The sequence below is a fragment of the Rana temporaria genome, chromosome 8 (assembly GCF_905171775.1).
Source record: "Rana temporaria chromosome 8, aRanTem1.1, whole genome shotgun sequence".
Taxonomy (NCBI): Eukaryota; Metazoa; Chordata; class Amphibia; order Anura; family Ranidae; genus Rana; species Rana temporaria.
The window spans coordinates 95488754-95513183 of NC_053496.1; the positions used below are offsets into that span (position 1 = coordinate 95488754).

The window sequence follows — 24430 nt, forward strand, 5'->3', positions numbered from 1 at the left end:
TCCTGAAGGGCCTGGTATGGACTTTGCAGGGGGCTCGCCATTTTTTTATTTTGGTGCGGGGTTCCCCTTAAAATCCATACCAGACCTGATGGTCTGGTATTTTGGTGCAGTATTACCCTTAACCACTTCAATACACTGTGTTATAAAAAAACTACACTGCATTGACTGAATATAGAGTATTGTCAGGGCTGGGCTCAGCCCTTCATTCTCAGAGCAGGCTGCTCAGCTGCTCAGCTGTCAGTTAATTGCCAGCTCTAAATCTTTCCACAGTGACTCACCTGTTGATGATATCCTGTTCATGAGTCCTGCTGGTTACTTAACCACTTCCCGACCGCCGCATGTAGATATACGTCGGCAGAATGGCACGTACAGGCACATTGGCGTACCTGTACGTCCCTGCCTAGACGTGGGTCGGGGGTCCGATCGGGACCCCCCCGCTACATGTGGCGGTCGGATTCCCTCGGGGAGCGATCCGGGACGACGGCGAGGCTATTCGTTTATAGCCGCTCCGTCGCGATCGCTCCCCGGAGCTGAAGAACGGGGAGAGCCGTATGTAAACACGGCTTCCCCGTGCTTCACTATGGCGCTGCATCGATCGAGTCATCCCTTTTATAGGGAGACTCGATCGATGACGTCAGTCCTACAGCCACACCCCCTACAGTTGTAAACACACACTAGGTGAACACTAAATCCTACAGCGCCCCCTGTGGTTAACTCCCAAACTGCAACTGTCATTTTCACAATAAACAATGCAATTTAAATGCATTTTTTGCTGTGAAAATGACAATGGTCCCAAAAATGTGTCAAAATTGTCCGAAGTGTCCGCCATAATGTCGCAGTCACGAAAAAAATCGCTGATCGCCGCCATTAGTAGTAAAAAAAAAAAAATTATTAAAAATGCAATAAAACTATCCCCTATTTTGTAAACGCTATAAATTTTGCGCAAACCAATCGATAAACGCTTATTGCGATTTTTTTTACCAAAAATAGGTAGAAGAATACGTATCGGCCTAAACTGAGAATTTTTTTTTTTTATATATATATGTTTTTGGGGGATATTTATTATAGCAAAAAGTAAAAAATATTGCATTTTTTTCAAAATTGTCGCTCTATTTTTGTTTATAGCGCAAAAAATAAAAACCGCAGAGGTGATCAAATACCACCAAAAGAAAGCTCTATTTGTGGGGAAAAAAGGACGCCAATTTTGTTTGGGAGCCACGTCGCACGACCGCGCAATTGTCTGTTAAAGCGACGCAGTGCCGAATTGTAAAAACCTGTAGCAGCATATTGGTCCGGTCCTTAAGTGGTTAAGCTGCTAAGTTCAGATCATCTCTGTCTTTGCCTTGGTCAACACGTCCAGAGACTCTCTCCTGTGTTAAAGACTTGCTTGGCTGTCGCTTGGCAGCCATAAATAGTGTGGGCCTTGGAATTTGTCCCCCTGAGCCATGAATGATTATGGGTCTCTCATCAAAGCGCACTGTGATTGGCCAAAGCATGTAGGTCAGGTGCATGCTTTGGCCAATCAACATACAGCAATGCACTGCGATCTCTCAGTGCATTATAGGGCATTACGCCATGCTCGAATTTCCCACAAACACCCCATATGTTTGGTTCGTTTTAGAACAAACGAACACCCGATGTTCGACTCAAAACACGGGCTCATCTCTAGTAATAATAATAGTAAGAAAGGTAAAACATTTTCTAAAAAAATTTCAACCAGATATGTCTTTGATCTTAAACATATTAAGAGGTTCCTTAATATATATATTTATATCTACTCCTTATTACTGAGCATGTTTAACTTGAAGTGTAGGGCAATTAGTTATCCACCAAAGCATATAGAGAAGTAAATGCAAGTTGATGCAAGTGGGGAGCTAACAAGTCCGATTCATGGAGGCCCCACCTCACAAATTACAGGACTTATAGAATCTGCTACTGATGTTTTGTACTTGGTGCCAGATACCACAGCATACAGTTTTTGGCACTGATATTGAAAATATGACTGATAATTCCACAAATCTCTCTTTTATTTAAGGGTAGTGATCATATGAAGCCATGTATTATCACATAGCTGTTTGGGTAACAGAAATTACATAAATGGTCCTGGTTAAAAGTTTACATACCCTGGAATGTTTGGTCTTCGTACAGACACACAAGGTGACAAATACAGGTTAAAATGGAAATTAAAGATTAAGGGCCAGATTCACGTAGAACTGCGGCAGGGTAACGTATCGTAGATACGTTACACCGCCGCAATTTTTCATCGCAAGTGCCTGATTCACCAAGCACTTGCGATGAAAACCTACGCCAGCGGCCTCCGCGCATGCTCCGTTTCTGAACTCCCGCCGTGCTTTGCGTGCCGTGATGTCATTTTTTCGAACGGCGACGCGCGTAGCTTAATTCCGTATTCCCGGACGGCATACGCAAACGACGTTATTTTTAAAATTTCAACGCGGGAACGACATCCATACTTTATACAGCAATACGATTGCTGTGTAAAGTTAAGGCACCAAAAAAAATGACTAACTTTGCGACGGGAAACTAGACTAGCGGCGACGTAGCGAACGCGAAAAACCGTCAGGAATCGCCGTAACTCCTAATTTGCATACCCGACGCTGGTTTACGACGCAAACTCCCCCCAGCGGCGGCCGCGGTATTGCATCTTAAGATCCGACAGTGTAAAACAATTACACCTGTCGGATCTTATGGCTATCTATGCGTAACTGATTCTATGAATCAGTCGCATATATAGAACAACAGATACGACGGCGTATCATGAGATACGCCGTCGTATCTGCTCTGTGAATCTGGCCCTAAATTCCCACATCTGTGGCTTTTGAAATTGGAATTAGTGTCTGTGTATAAATAGTAATTGAGTTTGTTAGCTGTCACATGGATGCACTGAGCAGGCCTAGATACAGAGCCATGGTGAGCAGAAAAGAACTGTCAACTGTCACTACCTTGTTTCTTGCGTAACAAGGTAATAGAAATTTAAATTCTTTAGATGGAAAAGTATATAAAACGATATGAAATTTGACAGTCAGTACTGTTCAATCACTTATTAAGAAGTTGAAAATGTGGGGATCTCTTGAGGCAGAGCCAAGGTCAGGTAGACCAAGAAAGATTGCAGCGACAGCTGCCAGAAGAATTTTTCAGAATACAAAGAAAAACACACAAGTAACCTCAGGAAAAATACAGGCTGCTCTGGAAAAAGGCAGCTTGGTTGGTTCAAGGAGCACAATACAATGATACTTGAACAAAAATGAGCTGCATGGTTTAGTTTCTAGAAAGAAGCTTTTACTGCATCAATGTCATAAAAATAGATAAGCCTCACAGCTTCTGGCACACAGCGATGAGACCAAAATAGAGCTTTATGATCACAACCATAAGCGCTATGTTTGGAGAGGCCTATAGTGACAAGAATATCATCCCCACTGTGAAGCATGGTGGTGGCTTACTGATATTTTGGAGGGGGGGAGGGTGGGAGTTCTAAAGGCACAGGGAATCTTGTGAAAATAAATGGCAAGATGAATGCAGCATGTTATCAGAAAATACTGGCAGACAATTTGCATTCTTCTGCACGAAAGTAGGGGCGCTATTAGACTTTCCAGCATGACAATGACACTAAGCACAAGGCCAAGTTGACCCTCCAGTGGTTACAGCAGAAAAAAGTGAAGGTCCTGGAGTGACCATCACAGTCTCTCCGCTCTGGGGAGATCTTAGCATGGTCAGGAGGCATTTTGCCAAGACAAATGGTCAACTATACCACCTGCAAGAATTCAGGGCCTCATAGACAACTATTACAAAATACTGTATGATGTCATTGATGCTAAAGGAGGCAATACACAGTTTTATGACCAAAAGGTATGCAGACTTTTGAACAGGGGTAATTTCAATTGCTTACTTGTTGCCATGTTTTGTTTTATGATTGTATTGTTATGAACTACAGTTACAGAATATTAATCCCATAAGAAATAAAAGAAATGTGTTTTGCCTACTAACCTATGTATTCTTTAAAATGGGGCATCTTATTACCAATTCAACAGTGTGCAAAATTTTGAGCACAACTGTATCTTCAGAGGTCTAGTGGGTCAGGGCTGTTTTGGTGACAAAAGGGGGGACCTACCTAATGTTAGGTGAATGTTCATGTTATTGTGACTGGTCATAATGTGATGGCTGAATGGTGTATATCTGTATCCACATCAGTCCAATGTCTAATGCATTCTTTATTAATAGTTTGTGACAATATACATTTTACAGTGTACCTATATAGCTTCCATACTATTTTCATGGGCACCCATGGAAGCTGTTGACATACTCGCTGGAAATTTGCTAACCAACATTAGAAAACGTGACAACTGTTTGTAATTGGTTGCAGCACTACTTTCCATTTCAATAGCTTTCATAAATTAGCCTCATGGTGATATCATATACTTAAAATTCATTTACAAAATGAATACAATATCGAAAAACTCATACGTCATAAGTCATGCGTCATGTACAATACCATACAACATGTAGACATTTTTTTTGAATACGTTTTTTTTTGCTGTTGTTTAGACCACAAAATATTTTTACCCTTGTTAAAATTTCATTGTGTATCTGATTTAAGAATTTGACAGAAAAGGTAAAAAGTAAGATTTCCTAAAAGAAAGATAGCCTCTTACACATTTTTGAAGAGTCATGCTAAGCAGCTTGTAGCGACACATAATAGGCAATCTTTGAAGTTAAAAAGAATATCCAGAGATGGTTTCAACATGTTTAATAACAGAATAGTCCCACTGACCTTACAGAGCTCTCTGCATAGCACACCAAAGAAAATAAGCATGGTCATCTATTTTTTTTCATGCCAAAATGAGATTCTTTCAACATAATGTATAAAAAAATATGTTGGGGTTTTTCCCACACACAGATTTTAGCTCACTGTATTTCATCAAAAAACCTACTGAGATGTGTTTAACAACTTACGGTAACCACTATGATAATGGTGTATGAAAATCTCATCAAATGTTGATAGCTGATTTTATTTATCACCTAAAGTTTATCTGTAGACGGATGCAAATTTTTTGTTTCCAGTTGATAAACTTTTATAATGTCATATGAAATAAATACAGTAAAATAATTTCTTTATTTTTAGGAGCCCTGTGCCAATATTCAGAGATACACACCATCTAAGTAGTTATGATGTCCTTTTTGTGCTGCATTAAGAATATCCATTTTTATATATCCCATGCTGGTATGCTGACAGTATTACTGGAGCTTTTATTGTCTAATTCTTCAACCACCAACCCATGATGAGCAATTCTTCCACTTCTTAATGAGAACATAGCAGGTTTGGCAGTGGTACTGTTTCCCGAGTCTGAACCTTGAGCTGAATCACTGGGCTGCACTTCCACAAAGATTCGGTTGCGTACTCCAAATACAAACCCACTGTTCTTTCTCTCTGAATATGTTTCCTTATGCTCTCGTTTAATTGAGCAGTACTGTACTTTGAAGGCTTCCTGGAAACCTCGTCGGAAGTTCTCATTAAAATAACCATAGATGATAGGATTGACACTACTGTTGAAAAAGGCTAACCAGTGGGCAAAGGGGAATATATACACAGCAATTATGTTTAACTGATAATCACTGAGATTTCCATAATCTGTAAGCAGCATTAGGGTCCAGAGAGGGAGCCAGGACAAAGTGAAGAATAATGCAACCATAATTAGCATGTTTATTACCCTTACTTTCCTTTTTGAAACTCTTCGACCTTCATGTTCTTCAGAGACTGATCCTCGAATAGGGGCCGAAGACTTAAAGAGTTTGAATGCAATGCGAGCATACATGATAACAATCAAGGTTAGAGGAGCCAAGTAGATGTGGGAGAAGAGAACAGTTGTGTATATTTTACGCATTTCTGTGTCTGGCCAAGCTTCCCAACATGAGTAAAGAGGGTAGAAGTTGTTGTAGTCATCTACCATAAAATGGTAGTCATCCCTGGTCACTGTAAGAGTGACAGCTGATGGGCACATAATAATCAGAGCTAGAACCCAAATAACAATGATGGTGAATATGGCTTTTCGTAGAGTTAGCTTCTGCCTGAATGGATAGACAATGCATCGGAACCTGTCAAAGAGAAAAAAATAAAATAAATGACCAAATATTAATGTAGAAAATCATATACACATTTGTACAAGGACCAGCAAAGAATGTAGTGTCAGGACTATTGGGGTTAAAAATAATTAATTCCTAAGGCCTCTGCATCATATATTTTTCATATATATTTTTAAACAATTCAGAAGCCATCTTGTTTAAAAAAAATAGTTTTGAGGTTAAATTAAGTTAATGCTTGTGCACAATGGGTTTAAAAAAGACTCTAAGGCCTTGTACACACGACCGAACATGTCCGCTGAAACTGGTCCGCGGACCAGTTTCCGCGGACATGTCCGACCGTGTGTAGGGCCTAGCGGAGAGTTTTCCGGCCTAGTGGACAGGTTTCCAGCGGACAAAAGTTTCTTAGCATGCCGCTAATTCGACGCATGCGTGGAAGCATTGAACTCGCGTTTTAGAGAACGTCGGTGTCTTATACGTCACGCGTTCTCTGTCCGCGGGGATTTTGGTCTGATGGTGTGTACACACATCAGACCAAAAGCTTCCAGCAGACATGTCCGATGAAAACGGTCCACGGACCGTTTTCATCGGACATGTCTGCTCGTGTGTACAAGGCCTAAGGCTCCGTGCATTGCAGGGCCGATCCTAGGGTCACAGGCGCCTGGGTGCAGAAATATTTCTGGCGCCCCCGCATGGGCGTCGTCATTTTACTAACTCATCCCCTTTACAAATGTTTCTATGGCAATGACTCAACCACAGAGATGCTCCCCCACGAATACTTCATTAACCTGGGATCCTTACATGATCTCTTAACAATAAACAAAATACAGGAAGAGAAGCAAAGTACTTTATTGGGACCTGGAGAAGGGCCTCTGTGATGGACACAAAGAGAGTTCTGTTAGAGGGTCTGTTAGATGTTCGGCGCCCCCACCTCTGCAGGCGCCTGGGTGCAATGCACCCTGTGCACCCTGCCTAGGATCGGCCCTGCGTGCATATCAGCCAAATCGTAAATTAAAGGTCTGGACGCTTAGTAAAATAAACAAGTTAAGGGAACCATGAGCTGACAGATAATATATATATACTGTATATGAATGTAATGTCTAGAAGTTCTATTAATGGGGATGTTTAACCACTTCCTTACCGCGTCATTGTGAAATGACGGCGGCAGGAACCCCTCCTCGATCCAGGAGGACGTCATATGACGTCCTGGGCTTTCCGTGTGGATATCTGAATGATGCCTGCAGCGAGAGGCATCATTCAGATATCCTTCTCTCCTGCCGGCGATTCTGCACAACGTAAGAACGATCATAGCGGCGATTCCGCCGCTAGATCGTTCTTACAGGCGGCGGGAGGGGACATCCCCCCCTCCCGCCGCCATCCGGTGCTTCTCCGGGCTCTCCCGTGCCATCGGGGGCCCGGAGAACGAATCGTCCGGCGCTGGCAGGAAGCATAGAGATGACTGGTGACCAGATGGTCACCAGTCATCTCTATGACCGTCGGAGGACCCGGGCGCGATGTGATGACGTCACGCCCGGGTCCCCGTAAGTAAACAAAGCCGCAATTGCGGCTGCTAAGCAACCACAAGCATGAGATCGGTGAATTTTTTTTCACCGATTTCATGCTTTTCAGCCTGGAGGAGAGATGTGGGGTCTTATTGACCCCGCATCTCTCCATAAAGAGTACCTGTCACACACATTCCTATTACAAGGGATGTTTACATTCCTTGTAATAGGAATAAAAGTGATAATAAAAAAAAAAAAAGTGTAAAAAAATAAATAAATATGTAAAAAAAAAAAAAAGAAATAAAACATTTTTTTTAACGCCCCTGTCCCCAGTAGCTCGCGCGCAGAAGCGAACGCACACGCAAGTCCCGCCGACATGTAAACACCGTTAAAACCGCTTCAGTGTGCATGGAGCCTTAATCTATAGTAAAGTATTAATCTTTTGGTAATTCAATTGCTTTAACATATACAAAACAAAACCATTTAAATATATGGCAGGGCAAATTGGAGTTGTATTATTTTTACCTGCAGCATGAAATAATTATATTCCAAATATTAAGAGAAATACACATTTATGTCTGTCTCTACAAAGCTAATGCTAAAGTCTGTACAATGGATTTGTCGTGATATGTGTTTAAAAATAAATTCATTCAAAATGTATTTTGATTTAAATAAGCTTGGAGTTAGTGTTACTAAGTCTAAGTTTAATAAAATGTGTTGAAATATGACATGTTGTAACAAGAGCTTGTGGTAAAATGTATTATCATCTGTATTTGATATTTGAAAGTACTTTTTGTATATCACCAATTATATCTGATATTATTTTACACTGAATTTTTAGTTAATAAATATACAGTATATATATTTTAGCCGGTTAATATATTCATTCTTGTCTTCAACTAGCATGGATAAACGAACTTGAATTAATTGGTTGTATTGTGGAAAGAAGTAAAATCTCCTAAACCACAGATTTTGCATAATTCCATAAATATAATACTGTTTTAATATTTCAGTACAAACATCTGACAATAGCTTTTTATGTGCACCAAATATAGTATTATTTTCATAAGATTATTTAAAATACAATAATAAAGCATATCGGGAAAAAAGGTGTGTAAAATAGCATATGTTTCATGCTGTTTTTATGCTCATTGATGATTATGCTTTTGGAATTTCAATAAATTCTTATTATTCTACTCATTTGGTATGACCTCTTTGATCAACTAATTTAAAGTCCCACAGGCTAACCTTTTTTCACAAACTTTTTTGGAACATCCTTTTCCTATACATTTTTGTTCGAATTTCTACCTATCTATGCTCAGCTTTCGTGCCTTTACACATTCACATCTTGGTGAGCACAGAGAATAATTTTTTGTTCTTGGTAACTTTGTTACAAAGCCAGAAACAAATATCTTTGATACTACTTTACAACATGTGTAACAAACTTTGACATGTGTGCTTGTGTGTCCTAAAAAGGAAGTTCTTTCTTTAAAGATATTTCTCACTTTCCATAATTTCTCCAGTTGTGTACACTTATCTTAGGGACATTTTGTTGCACTGAAATCAGTCCTGGGGGTTCATAATTTTGTCACTGACACCAGTCCTGGGGGTTTATTGTTGCTGTCACTGACACCAATGTTGGAAATGATTGTTGTTGTCACTAACACTAATGTTAGAGATTATTATTGCTGTTACTGGCTCCAATGTTGGGGGTTATTTTTACTGTCACTGGCACCAATGTTGGGGATTATTATATATATATAATTGCTACAAATGTTGGGTGTATTATTACTGTCACTGGTACCAATGTTGGGGGTTATTATATATATATAATTGCTACAAATGTTAGGTGTATTATTACTGTCACTGGTACCAATGTTGGGGGTTATTATATATATAATTGCTACAAATGTTGGGTATATTATTACTGTCACTGCTACCAATGTTGGGGGTTAATATTACCATTATTATATATACAATGTACTTACAAAATACTCCTTCTTGCAGGTGAAGTAGACATTTTTTTTATACATATAACTCTTAATTTCTTACAAAAAGATTATAGCACACTAGGCTCAAAAAAGCTGCCTACATCTTCCAAAGTGTAAAGCAGAAATCCAGGCAAAAAAATAAAATAAAAAATATGAAGAAATCTGCATAAGTTATAGTGGTTGTAAAGGTAGAAGTTTTTTTTTTTACCTGTATGCATTATAAGACTGCTGAGACGGGGTTGTAAAGGTTTGTTTTTTATTTTCTGAAAAAATAGGTTCCTTTAAGCTAGTGCATTGTTGGTTCACTTACCTTTTCCTTCGATTTCCCTTCTAAATGTTTTTTTCTTTATTTTCTTTGTCTGAATTTCTCACTTCCTGTTCCTCCTCAGTAAGCTACTGCTTACTACACAGCCAATCCCTGAAGACGTTATCCTCTGACGAAACGCGTAGGCGTGGCTTGCGTCCCGACGCTATTACGTCTCACATAGCAGGCTGGGACAGCGGGAGGAGTGAGGAGAAGACGCCGAGATCACTCGGCTTAACGGCAGTCTGTACAGGAGGATGCTGTACTTTTATGTGCTTGCAACCTCAATGTAAGTGCAATATATATATTTTTTTAATAGATACCCTTTTTACAAACAATATTATGCTATGGGGATTCCATGTCTCTCTTTCCCCTCTGAGATACGTATGGAAGGTATTGCATAGGACCTGAACACCGGAAATTCTTTAGTCTTGTTGGGAGACTATAAACATTACCCTGGGCCCATTCTGACCGCTGTAGTGGTCAGTATTTCTGGTAAGCAGATCTGAATACTTCATAACTTTGGGTGTCACACTCTGGTGGATAAAGATACTATCGATTACTGTGGATGTCACGTTTTGAACATTGCATAGACGATTCTCACTGGACTTCACTTTTCACTTTTTTATTTTTTTATTTTTTAGTTATTTTTGTTTTTTACCACAAGTGTATTGATTTCACCTATTTATTATCATTAATATTTCTCTACGTCATCACTTCATATGGACTTTGCACTATTGGGATTTCAACTCACATGTAATTTTCACATTGTTGGAGTTTTGTATTTACCTAGTTCATTCAAAGGTATTGTTATCAGTCACTAATAGTTTTTTGCGCCGTACCTCTTCCTTTTTTCACTTGTTATGTTTGACTAACCACCGCTTGGATGATGGTGGCAAGTTTACTGAGGGAAAACAGGAAGTGAGAAATTCAGACAAAGAAAAAAAAACATTTAGAAGGGAAATCGAAGGAAAAGGTAAGTGAACCAACAATGCAGTAGCTTAAAGGAAACTATTTAGAAAATAAAAAACAAACCATTTCAGCCGCTTTAGGGCTTTGGAAGTAATTCTCCAGGTTTTCATAGCATCGTTCATGTAATTTTCAGCTACATGATACTATTATTCAGCAAAACTATGTGCATAGAATGCCTTTTTAAATATGTTTTTGGACAATGTACAGTTGTCCTCAGTCTCATGAGTTGTTACATAGTGTACTGCATTTTATATGTATTTGTCAGTTCAGTAACTAAAACTAACCTGCTACAATACCTGTATGATGACACTGTGTCCTATTGCCAGTACTGGTATAGGAATGTGTTTCAAGACTTAAACTGCAACCCTCCTGTTTTTTTGCCAAATACTATTCCCACTAATGACCTAATGACCCCTTTCAGCTTATCACTATGGATCCTGTATTGGTAGTAGAATCACACAGTGCTCATATGATTGCTTTTGTGATTATCTACTTTTACAGCTGCTGCAAAAATGAGAAGCCACAATTCTTAGTAACATCTTCATATAATAAACACTAAAATGCCATATGAGGCTTTAGAATCTCAATCTTGGAGAAACAAGGATGTGGAAAAACTGCACTAACAGTGGGAGGGCAGGTATCAGGTGTATGTATACAATGTACAAAATGCAGATGTCAAGGATATGTAGTGTACAGAGTGCAGGGGTCAGGACAATGTAACTTACACAGTGTAGTTTCAGGAGTATGTACTGTACAGTTTGCAGGAGTCCGGGGTACGTACATAGTACAGGGGTCAGTAGTGTTTAATATACAGGGTGCAGAGGTCAGGAGTGAGCGATGCATGGAATACAGGGGTCTGGGATATGTAATGTACAGAATGCAGTGGTTAGGAGGGGGAAATGGCAAAGGCAGCAAAGGAAGGTATAAAAAATATCCCCCCCATTACATTTAATGGCCAAATGCATTCCACTCCACTGAATGGGGATGCCTCACAACCATGTACAATGAACACAGTTGCAGTGAGGTGGTGCAGGTTTTTTAGGGATTAAATCAGTTGGCGAGGAGGCAATATAATGCTTCCTTGCCACCTGCCAAACCCTCTGTAAAGTGATACACTGTGGTTTACTCTTCATAGGACAACACTAGTGTACCCTAATCTACAGCAATACCTTTAGATGTGTCACTCCAATTACCCAATAGTTCAGCCCTCCACCACCCAGTACCTGGTCTGGGCAGCTTCTTATACCTGGGGTCCAGGTGCAGTGCTTCTCCTGCAGGTGGTTCCTCTTAGAGCTGGGGGCCCGGGACCAGCTGAGCACTGATGGTTCATCTGGTCCTCACTTCCTACTTGGCACCACCGAGCTCGGCAACTAGGGCTGGAGGGAACTGGGGTTGGGGAGGGATTAATCTGCCTCAACCTGAAAATGAAGAAATAGTCCGCTTCCTGTCACAGCTCCCACTGAATACAGGGAGACCAGAGACATTTGTTTTCTAAATAGCTGCAAAGCGGGGGATGAGCTTTTTGGTGGACAGGATTTGGGAGTCCCCGCCCACTCTACTTCCGGGCCCTCCTCCTGAGATGGCAGCTTCGGGCCCAGTACAAGAGGACTGGTGGTCCCCCCTTATCAGTGGCCCTGCAAGTAAGTGGTGTTGGCAGTAGAGCTCAGTTCCTTACCACTAAATGTTTAAATGTTTTAATGATTTTCCCTCAGAGAAGTAAAGATAGAGTTGTTAGTGTACTAAAAAAACTGCCTTTTTTGTGGCACCACTGCCAGGAAAACATAAGGGGAGAATTTAGGAAAGAGAATATCCTATCACATATGTTGACGGTTTTGTGTCTGAAGCAAGGAATCTCTGGGCTTGCAAATGTGCTTTCGTTGATTGTGCCTTTCTCTTTTCCCTACTATTTATGATCTGGAAGTTGGGGCCCAAGGGGAGAATTGTCCTCTGTAGCCCTCTCCTCTGGATAGAGCACCAGTAAAATACAAGTAAATGCCCTTCTATATCAGGGGTAGGCAACCTCGACACTCCAGCTGTGGTGAAACTACAAATCCCATCATGCCTTTGCCTCTAGGAGTCATGCCTGTAATTGTCTTATAGTTTCAAAACAGCTGGAGGGCAGAGGTATCCAGCCCCTGTTCTTAATCTTTTCTAGAAATATCTTGTGTTGTGAATAACTGAAAAAAAGAGGATGATTGTGATTGCAGCTTCTGTACCAGAAATTCTAGAACTGTTATTTTGCTTCTGCTGAACACTCTCTGATAACGATAGTGTATAATCAGTAAAGCATGCTTGTTTCTAATCACTGTAGAACCTAAGGGGTTATTACTCTACGTTGTGTATAAAGGCTGTGTGATTCTGTCTTCTCTTCTTTAACTGACTCCAACCCATCTCTTGATAGAACAGAGCATTAGGAGTCAGGCTGCACATACTCTGTTTGGTGTGTATTGCTAGAGAGTTTTCTTGGGAGAGTGCATGTGATCAGCACAGGGCCAATCATCACTGTCCAGAGAGAGGGTCAGGGGAGAATGAAAACGCCTCCTACAAGCTTAAAGCGGAGTTCCACCATAAAAAAGTTTTTTTTTCTATCTATCTATTTCTATAACATTTTGAAGATTTAGCATTGGTTATTCTCATTAATAGCACAGTTTTTATTTTATTGTTTTATATTTTATATTGACGCTCGGGCATTCCCATCTTATTTGTGGGCAGGCAAAGTCCACAAGTATACATTTCTGGGATATGGTGCTGCTGTATAACCAGCACCGCCCGTTCTCGCGCATGCGCACTAAGGACATCCAGAGGTGCAGGAAAGTTCCTCAGGTTGCAATCACAACAGGCTGCGTCGGAAGTGCCTGCCCTGTGTGATGGCAACCAAAGGCTTTGTTCCAATTTTAAAAATGGCGCTGTGATCCGTCTTAAATCGTGTCGTTTCCTGTTGGGAATATTTTCACAATGTCTTGCCCACTGACTCCTGGGATATGATGACTCACATTTCCCAGGAGCACAGACGAGGGAAGAAGGGATGCGGAGCACCATGGAGCCGGAGGTGGCAGATTAGGAGCCACCACCTAGCAACAGGACACTTATGGTAAGTATATAAAAAAAAGTCACTCCAAATGTTTGTCATTATTGATCAAGGACTGGGACAATGTAAACAAAAAAATCAGGGTGGAACTCCGCTTTAAGCAAACACTGATACAAGTCCGCTTTAAGCAAACACTGATACAAGACTGCTATATATTGCTGATGAGAAAAGGTATTTAGCAGTTTAAATTTACTAAAACTATTGCATGTCCATTAGGGGTGCTGAATATAATCGTTGCATCGATGCATCGCGATTCGGGGGTCCCCGATGCGGCATCAATGCATGTGACCCCATTAATCGATGTCGGGTGACATCATCCTAACTTGCCCCGCCCCTCCTGGGAGAGCGCTCCGAGCGTGTCTAATAAAATACCAGTTTTGCAATACATGCCGTTATAATCCATTAAGTGGCCACTGCTGCATGTGCTTTTTAAATTATACAGTGTTTGTCCATGTTCTGTGTATTGTGGGAGACCAGATATAGTGAATGCGGGTTCCTGGGTTTAGTAACACTATAATCTTTATGTTGACTTATACTGTTGCTAAATGACAACCACATATTCCAGATCACAAAGTAAGGAAACAGATTTTAATTTTCACTGTCTTACCTGTAAAAAAAAAAAAATACAACAATACACACATTTTATATAAAATTGGAACTCAATAATTGTAAGCCTAAAAACTTGAGAGGTCCACAAAGCATGCTAAGCATTTGTTGTTCGCATGAAAATTTAGACATGACTTTGAGGCTGGGTTCACACCTATGCAAATTGGATCTTGCATAGCAGGAAAATGTGACCGGCTCTCTATAGAGCCGGTTCACATGTCTCCGGGGCGGCTGCGGAGCACACTGCACAGAAACGCTGTGCGTCTTTGCCTCCATTTCAGGGCTGAATTCGGGCAAAGATTCTGCCCTGATTAATCCCTGAAATGGAGAACAGGGACGGACAGCGTTGTTGTGCGATCTGCTGCCGGTTTAGGTGTGAACCGAGCCTGAGAGTCCCACCAACTGGAGGTTGTAGAATGGGTAATAGTCAAATGATCAGACAAGGAGAAATTATAACTTAAAGTTTACTAAACAGGTGCAGTTTTAGAAGATTATAGAACAGGCCCAGGATGGCAAAAGATCATGCATACAATGCAGAATAATGAAAGCTGCACAAACATGTGAAAGCTGCACACAAATTCTTTACAGTAATGCGTCTGTGACTCTTGTAACATGTGGCTGCATATCATAGTCTCTTTAAGTTTTTAGGACAATAGAGGGTCTAGTTGAGAATCATCACTTTGGAAAAACAGTATTTTTGATTAGCTTTGTAAATAGAATTCCATACATAGTTACATAGTAGGTAAGGTTGAAAAAAGGCCATCAAGTCCAACCCATGTGTGTGATTATATGTCAGTATTACCTTGTATATCCCTGTATGTTGCGGTCTTTCAGGTGCTTATCTAATATTTTCTTGAAACCATTGATGCCCGACCGCTGAGATCACCGCCTGTGGAAGGAAATTCCACATCCTTGCCGCTCTTATAGTAAAGAACCCTCTACGTAGTTTAGGTTAAACCTCTTTTCTTCTAATTTTAATGAATAGCCACGTGTCTTGTTAAACTCCCTTCCGCAAAAAAGTTTTATCCCTATTGTGGGATCACCAGTATGGTATTTATAAATTGAAATCATATCCCCTCTAATGTGTCTCTTCTCCAGAGAGAATAAGTTCAATGCTTGCAACCTTTCCTCATAATATCCTCCAGACCATTTATTAGCTGTGTTGCCCTTCTTTGTACTCGCTCCATTTCCAATACATCCTTCCTGAGGACTGGTGAAGTTCAGGGTAGCTCTGGTAACACAGGTGAACAGCTGGAGGGAAAAAACACCCAAGGGCAAAGAGACCCTCACAACTGAAATACACTGGTAGCTATCAAGGAAGGGATCCCTACAGTAGCTGGGTCTTCTGAAAGAGCTGTGTGATATTAGACTCTGGCACGATTGCCCACACACTGGATATGACAGTGGAGGATCTCTCGACTGGCTTCAGATTACTTGCCCAGTTATCTCTGCCTCATCAGTTGTGGCTTTTCCAGGACAAGGTGTGGCCCTGCCCAGGAACCCAGGGAGTTGTTAAAAAAGAAGTGAAAGGGGTGAAAGTGAAAGTACACCTGCATCTGAGTATGGTAAATAAAATGAGCATTTCACTACGCCTAGGGTAGCTGTTCAAGAGAACTTGTATTTCTGGTAAGTGATTTGACAGTGTGTTTTGTGGTCATTTTAGCAACAAAAATGTAAACAGAAAGTTTGCCTGCTTTGCTCTTTTATACTAAGCCATTTCTTGTTATCTATACTCATAGGCATGCGCACAGGGTGTGCCAGGGCACACCCTAAGCACCCGTGTGGTGCAGATGCCCTCTGTTTAGATGCCTGATATTTCAACAAAGCCCCCTAACGGAGCTCCTAAAATCACTGTCACAAAATAATTTAAAAACTAAAATTGTAAAAAATTATAAAAATAAAATAATAAAAACTACTGACACCATCCACTGCAATACTAACACTGATTTCTGTATATATACACATGCACATACATGAATATGTGTTTGAGCTTTAGGTGCAGACCCTAATGAAATAGGCCAGGGATATGCAATTAGCGGACCTCCAGCTGTTGCAGAACTACAGTTCCCATGAGGCATAGCAAGACTCTGACAGCCACAAGCATGACACCCAGAGGCAGAGGCATGATGGGACTTGTAGTTTTGTAACAGCTGGAGGTCTGCTAATTGCATATTCCTGAAATAGGCTATGAATGCCTATGTCTATACTAGAGATGGTATGAGCTATGAGACTGAAACGGAAGTACACAGCATGCAGTATATTTCATCTGTGTGTGTATAAAGCAGTGACGGGACAAAGTAGATATTGTAACAATTCCTTATTCGTAAGTTCAAGTGTCATCTTGAAAGAAAATGGCAATCTACTGCAAATACCAGCTAGCTACCACCACTGAGAAACATCATCATCATGGTCATTACAGCATTAGTTCTGCTTGGCTTGCTGGAGAACAACAAAAGTAGTTGTAGATACCCGGTGAAGCAAAATAAATGTTGCACAATACATCAATTTATTTACTTTACAATAATTGGCATCAACACAGAACATCAACTAAAAATATATCCCAGCAGAGAAAATAATTGCAAATGTGAGAATACAGATTTACACTGTTACTGTACATTTGCTGATAGCTGGAAGTGCACATGTAATATTCCACATCAATCTGGAAAGGTCTAACGATACAACCCTTTGCAGAGAAAGATCACATGTGTCTTATTCAGGACATGCTAATGCAAAATGGTAACACCAGGTAGAAGGTTTTTTCATTGTATTGTTATAGATTTATCTGTGACAATATAAATACCTCTGCATAGTTTTGTGCTTTATTTTTATATTCATAGTAAAAGACAATTTTCAATCTCTAGTCTGATAAATCAATTTATGGTGTATTCTATCATTCTGATCAGCAGTATCATTTATTTCTAATGGTTTAGACAATAAATACAGTTTGTACTCTGTAGGACCGGGAAAAATCCACAGCACAATGCAAACGAATACCATAACAAATTCTCAATGTACCATTTGTTCATCCTTCTGACAGGAAAATAGAAAATACAGCAATGTTTAATAAATGTCTAGAAGCAATCTGTCACAATGAAATTGCTGGGTTAAAAGTCAGCTGTTCAGGAAATATTCAAACCTTTGCAGGACACTGTAAAACCTAGGGATTACCTATCAGCTGATTTCAAGAGGAAAAAAAACGTTCAAAAGAAAACTGGAATATAAATGGCAACAATTTAACTGTTTAAGAGGACATCTAGTCTCCAGCATAACAAAAGTGAAGGTTATTTTCTGTGTTACACATTTTTCTGATTGTCTTTGGTTCACATGCAATTCTTATGCCACGATTTATTAGCAAGAACTTCGAAAAGTCAAGAAAAAACATAGAAAATGCGCACTTGCTCCTTAAAGTGGTAGTAAACCACAGGTGGTTAAAAAAAAATCCATGCAAGGCAATGTCATTATATGCTAGTATGCATCGCATAATAGCACAGTATGAGAAACTTACCTTAGAACGAAGCCCTCCACCACGTGCTGTCACCGCTGAGAGGGCAGGCATCTTCCCCCGGTCTCTCTTCTGGATTCACGTGTGAGTGGCCAAGGGGGCCAGGGAGCCACCATTTACGGCACAGGCTCTGAAGGTCCAGCACTGTAAGTCGGACCTTCAGAGCGCATGCGCCAGTGATGTCACCGGCGGTACGCACTTTCAATATCTCCTAAACTGTGCAAGCTTAGGAGATATTCACAGGACAAGACCAACTGTATAATAAAACCAAGCGATAAGGGGGGTAACGTGGTCCTCTGGCAGGAACAAGCATACCTTGATAAGGTGTACAGGCAATTAAATGACCAGTCATGTTACAAGAGATGTCCCAGAAATCCATTTCCAGTTGGTAGATAAGATTAATTATTGTCTTAGCAAAGCCTTTGAAGTAGGCCTGCTAAAGAAAAAAGAATAAACTTGAAAGGTGAATGAATATAACATCCCTATTTTCTATATCACCCCGAAAGTCTATAAAAACATAGAATCACCACCAGGACGCCCTATTGTGTCAGGGATAGGAGACCCTTTGGAAAGAATAAGGAAGTATATACTGTAGACAAAACACTTGGTTATGGAATTACCAATTTTTTTCCTGGACTCATCTGACATCTTGCTTAGATTGAAGGACCTTTAGATGTTCAGTAATCTATTGTCAGTAGTAGAATCCCTTTAATACCCAGCAAAACTCACCTGACACAGCCTTTGCCTGGGAAACAACAGTGATTGGCCAGCTCACCTTTAAATCACCTGTATTAGCACTCAATCAGTGCTTGTGATAGTGCCACTGTGCCACTGTTTGATCCGCCTGATATCTGTTCTGTGTATTTCATGTATGACTCGGCTAGATTTGACCATGCTTGTTCGCTTCTGATTCGGTACCGTTTGGACTCTGATCTGATGTGTATGACCCAGCTTGCCTAGACTATGCTTTGCCTGATTCTACTGTAGTACCTACATCTGCAACAATGAACTACAAGCACCAGCCAACATCTACCTTCATCTGCAGTAGGGATGAGCCGAACATACCCGCGTTCGGTTCGCACCAGAACTTTCGAACGGACCGAACGTTCGCGCGAACATTTAGAACCCCATTGAAGTCTATGGGACTTGAACGTTCGAATTTAAAAGTGCTCATTTTAAAGCCCAATATGCAAGTTATTGTTGGAAAACGTCTTTGAGAACCCGGGTCTTGCCCCAGGGAACATGTATCAATGGAAAAAAAAGTTTTAAAAACTGTAGTTTTTTTTCTGGAGCAGCGATTTTAATGATGCTTAAAGTGAAAAAAAAATATGAAAAATTCCTTTAAATATCGTACCTGCTGGGTGTCTATAGTAGTGGCACGTGTTTAGAAATGTCCCTGCACAACATGAGATTACTATAAGAAAAAAAAAAATGTAATACTGCTTGCGGCTTTAATGTAATGTTTGGTCCCTGCAATATGGATAAAAATCATTGAAAAAAATAGCATGAGTTTCCCCCCACCACTCCCCTACTTGCAGTAACAGCAACTGCGTTTAGGTTCAAATGAACAGCACGGTTGCAGTAACAGCAACTGCTTTTAGGTGCAAATGAACAGCACACTTGCAGTAACAGCAACTGCGTTTAGGTGCAAATGAACAGCACACTTGCAGTAACAGCAACTGCGTTTAGGTGCATATGAACAGCACGGTTGCAGTAACATCAACTGCGTTTAGGTGCAAATGAACAGCACGGTTGCAGTAACAGCAACTGCGTTTAGGTGCAAATGAACAGCACGGTTGCAGTAACAGCAACTGCGTTTAGGTGCAAATGAACAGCACGGTTGCAGTAACAGCAACTGCGTTTAGGTGCAATTGAACAGCACACAGGCAATACAACACGTTAGAGCACTGCAGCTAGCACAATCTACTGCCTGCCAAATAGGAATAGCTGATCTAGCTAAGCTATACAGTGTATAAATATATGTACAACTCCTAGGATGTATATATATCCTCTACACACTGTCAATTTAACTAAACTGACTAGCCTGCCTGCTCTATCTATCTATCTATCTATCTATCTATCTATCTGGTAGAAAAGACACTGGGCCAGATTCAGAAAGAAGATACGACGGCGTATCTCCTGATACGCCGTCGTATCTCTGAGTCCGGTCGTTGTATCTATGCGCCTGATTCATAGAATCAGGTTCCGCATAGATCTCCCTAAGATCTGACAGGTGTAAGTGACTTACACCGTCGGATCTTAGGCTGCAATCTCACGCTGACCACTAGGTGGCGCTTCCGTTTTTATACGCGAGGAATGTGCAAATGAGGAATTACACCGATTGAGAAACGAGAGACCGCCCGGTGCTTTTTTTTACGTCATTTGCGTTCGGCTTTATCCGGCTTATAGTTACCCCTGCTATATGCGGCGTATCCCATGTTAAGTATGGCAGTCGTTTCCGGGTCGAATTTTTTATTTTTTACGTCGCTTGCTTAAGTCGTTCGCGAATACGGATGGACGTAATTTATGTTCACGTGGAAACCAATGACGTCCTAGCGACATCATTTGGAGCAATGCACGCTGGGAAATTTAGCGGACGGCGCATGCGCCGTTCGTTCGGCACGGGGACGCGCCTGATTTAAATGTTACACACCCCCTAGCCGCCGAATTTGAAGTCCCAGCTGACCAGCTCTGCTTAGACCTGTTCATGGTATGTGCTCTTGTTCCTTGAACTGTTTGCATAATCAGCACACCTAAACCAGTGTTTCTCAACTCCAGTCCTCGGGGCGCACCAACAGGTCTTGTTTTCAGGCTTTCCATTATTGTGCACAGGTGATTTTATCAGTTTCACTGCCTTAGTAATTACCACAGCAGTTTGATCTGAGGGAAATCCTGAAAACATGACCTGTTGGTGCGCCCCGAGGACTGGAGTTGAGAAACACTGACCTAAACTGTTACCTGTTATCTGCTGCAAGCCTAACATCTATATACTTTCGTTGGGGACAGGCATCCAGAGAGGATTCTCTCTGGCTCTATGTGCCGTTTTTGCGGTACTGCGCATGTGTGTGCACATTCGCAGTCCGTGACCGTGTCCGGTGACTGTGCTATGACACCACATGGATAGGATCCAGGCCTATATAATGGGAGCTCTTTCCCATTATGTGGCTGTATAATGGCACTGATGATGGCGGTGTAATCAACTTGAAGTCTGGAGTGAGGTAAGCACCCTTTGGATGCTTGTTTTATGTGCAACTTGCTACATGTCCTACCTGTCTATTATGATTATAGGAAAAGAACCATCATAGAGAATAAGAAAATTCTCAGATTTGCATTGCCAACATCCCCAAATTTGTTTAGTATAGAAAACCAAAAATTTTAAATATGGGACTTTATAGGCAAACTAATTATTATACAATGTATCATAAAATCATTAATTTTATTGGTATACAAAATTTAAAAACATTTATAGTGGTGTCAACACGTCACCATATTGTACAATACGAATATGAATAAAAAACCTGATCACAGAGAGCTACATAGATCCAAGTTAAAAAAGAAGCCATATCTCCTTAGGCTGACGCGTTTCGGGAAGTTTGGCATGTATCCCTTCTTCAGGGCCATGGAGAAGGTAATGTAGACATATTCTGTACGTGTTAGATCATAAATTTATTAAATTAAAAGAGATTTTGAACATTTGGATGAAAGGGAAAAGCACCTACTGTCACACGTTGACCAAAAGGGTGGAAAACCCCCCCTCAGGGCTCGGCGTGGCCCTCACAAGGATCCCCAAGAGAAATCCCTGCAGTGGACCTAAGAGGGACCCGATAGATGTCAATGAATGATCCGTAATGTAAGATTCTGTATATAAAATGCCGCAAACTTTCTGCCGTTTTTCTCATATAAACTTGAACTATCTGACAGAAGAGGAGATAGAGATACGATATTGCTCAAAAAATAAGCTAAGTGGATATTCCTTTTGGAATCCATGTCACTTAAAGGACTGAATAATGATTGCATCGTTTTTTTATGAACATGTTGCCACTGTTGCTCGTTCCTAGTTTGGATGAGATGCAGGGGGCTCTCCGTGCATTTCTGCGCTGTTTCCTCTTCTCTCTGTATAGGCCTCCCTGCCCCCCTATTTGATGCCACATATGATAATCGGGTGGACTATTATACACATTTTTACAACATTGGTACACTTAATATAATCACAAGAACATTTATCTTTATGATCTCAGTAACAATTACTCTCTCTGATCCAAGGTCCATCTATCCCTAATATTGAATAGTGTCAGGGCTGGGCTCAGCCCTTCCTTCTCTGAGCTGGCCGCTCAGCTGTCGGCTAATTGCCAGCTCCTATATCTCCACAGTGACTCACCTGTTGATGATCTGGCTCGTCAGTCCAGCCTACTTAAGCCTTCCAGTTCACTTCCTCTCTGCCTTCGCCTTGGTCACATCTGTTGAAGACTTGCTTGGCTGAAATCCCAGCTGGTTCCTGATCCTGCTGGCTGTTCTACTATGTTCTTCTCTGTATCTATGACATTTGGCTCTACTGACTATCCGATCTAGTTCCTGAACTCTGGCTATGTTTTGACTACACTTACTCTGTTTATCTTTTTTTTTTTATTATTATTATTATTATTATTATTATTAATAAACAAGTGTGATTTAACTGTACTTCTGTTTCGGTCTGATTCATGGTTTCTGACAGTAGGCGAAGGCCATGAATTCGGAACATGCAGTCAATCCACTTGTCGGTAATATTTTTTCCAGATTGGATGACCTGGATCACCGCATGGATCAGTTTGCCACACGGCTCATCTGCAATCTCCCACTGTGGCAGCTACGGTAGAACCTGTGTTGCAGGATGACCCTGCTGTTGCCCCAGTCTCTGTGCAGGCACCCGCCTTGAGTATTACCTCTATAAGAGGCATGTTTGGTTCCGCTCTGCTTCCCCAGCGATTTGGGGGTGATCCAGTTTAATGCAGAGAGTTTCTCAACCAGGTTGAGATATACTTTGAGATGCTGCCCCAGGCGTTTTCCACGGACAGAAGCAAAGTAGATTTTGGGATATCTTTGCTTTTAAGAGAGGGCCTTGGCCCAGGCAAACCCTCTATGGGAGACGCAAAAATCTATGGTCCTGCGTTACCCAGAATTTGCGGCTTCCCTCAAAAGGGTATTTGACGTTCCTGCACGCTCCGCTTCTGCTGCCAAGAGCCTCATGTCCATCAAACAGAGTATGAGAACTGTTGCTGATTACGCCATTGAATTCCGTTCTCTGGCAGCAGAGGTCGCTTGGAACAATGAGGCCCTCGTGGCTGCTTTTTCTCATGGTCTCTCGGATAACATCAAGGATGAGATAGCAGCCCGAGATATACCCACTGAGTTGGAGAAGTTGATCACATTTGCCATCCTCATTGACTCCAGACTCAGAAAAAGACTTTCTTGTAAGGAGCGCTTGTGGATCCTCCTGTACATTTGTCTCAGAGCTTTGCAGTCCCACCCTTGCCTCCCTCACCTTCCATGCCTCCTGTTACTGAGTCGGTCAGTGAAGGTGAACCCATGCACTTGGGCTTCACTTGTCTCTCTGCAGATGAGAGAGCCCTTAGGAGGAGGGAGAGATTGTGCCTTTATTGTGGCCAGGCTGGTCACTTTTTGAAGTCTTGTCCTACCCATCCTGGGAACGCTCAAACCTTGAGGTCCTGTCATGGACAGACCTTAGGTGGCGTTGGTTCATCTCCAGTTAACCAGAAGTATAAGCCCCTGGTTTCGGTTACCTTTTCTTGGGCTGAGTCATCCGTCGAGATACAGGCTCTAATCGACATTGGGGCTGCAGGCCTGTTTATTGATGCTGCCTTTGTATCGAAGCACTTGATTCTGCTGCAGTTGCGTTACACTCTACTTGCCATTGAGGATCTTGATGGGAGACCTCTACAGCCTGCCCATGTGACTCATGAGACGGTTTCATTGTCTATAGCCGTAGGGGCTCTTCACCATGAGATAATCTAATTCCAAGTTATTTCCTCTCCTAAGTTTCTGCTGGTTATTGGTTATACTTGGTTACAGAGGCACAACCCTTCTTTTGATTGGCTTTGTGCTGAGGTTCTGTCCTGGTCGACACAATGCAGTAAGAAATGCTTCCAGAAGGTAGCCAAGGTCCTGTGCATCTCTTCACTCTCCCTGCTGGAGGAGTACCGCGATTTTAGCGATGTGTTTGACAAATGTCAAGCCAGTTCTTTGCCTCCACACCGGTCGTATGATTGTGCAATTGACCTTCAACCTGGTGCCATACCCCCTGGTGGCCGGGTTTACCCTTTGTCGGTCTTGGAGAATACGGCCATGGAGGAGTATGTTGTAGGAGTATTGATTATG

General features: G+C 41.4%; 1 protein-coding gene across 1 annotated transcript in view; it reads right to left on the reverse strand.

Annotated features, from left to right (window-relative positions):
- Window positions 1–4246: 4246 nt before the first annotated feature.
- NPFFR1 (neuropeptide FF receptor 1) overlaps window positions 4247–24430 on the reverse strand; it is a 237096-nt gene continuing 216912 nt past the window's right edge. The window contains exon 4 of the mRNA XM_040362322.1: window positions 4247–6108. Within this exon, the coding sequence (XP_040218256.1) occupies window positions 5220–6108 (889 nt within the window). The 3' untranslated portion in view covers window positions 4247–5219. The remainder of the gene's footprint in view (window positions 6109–24430) is intronic.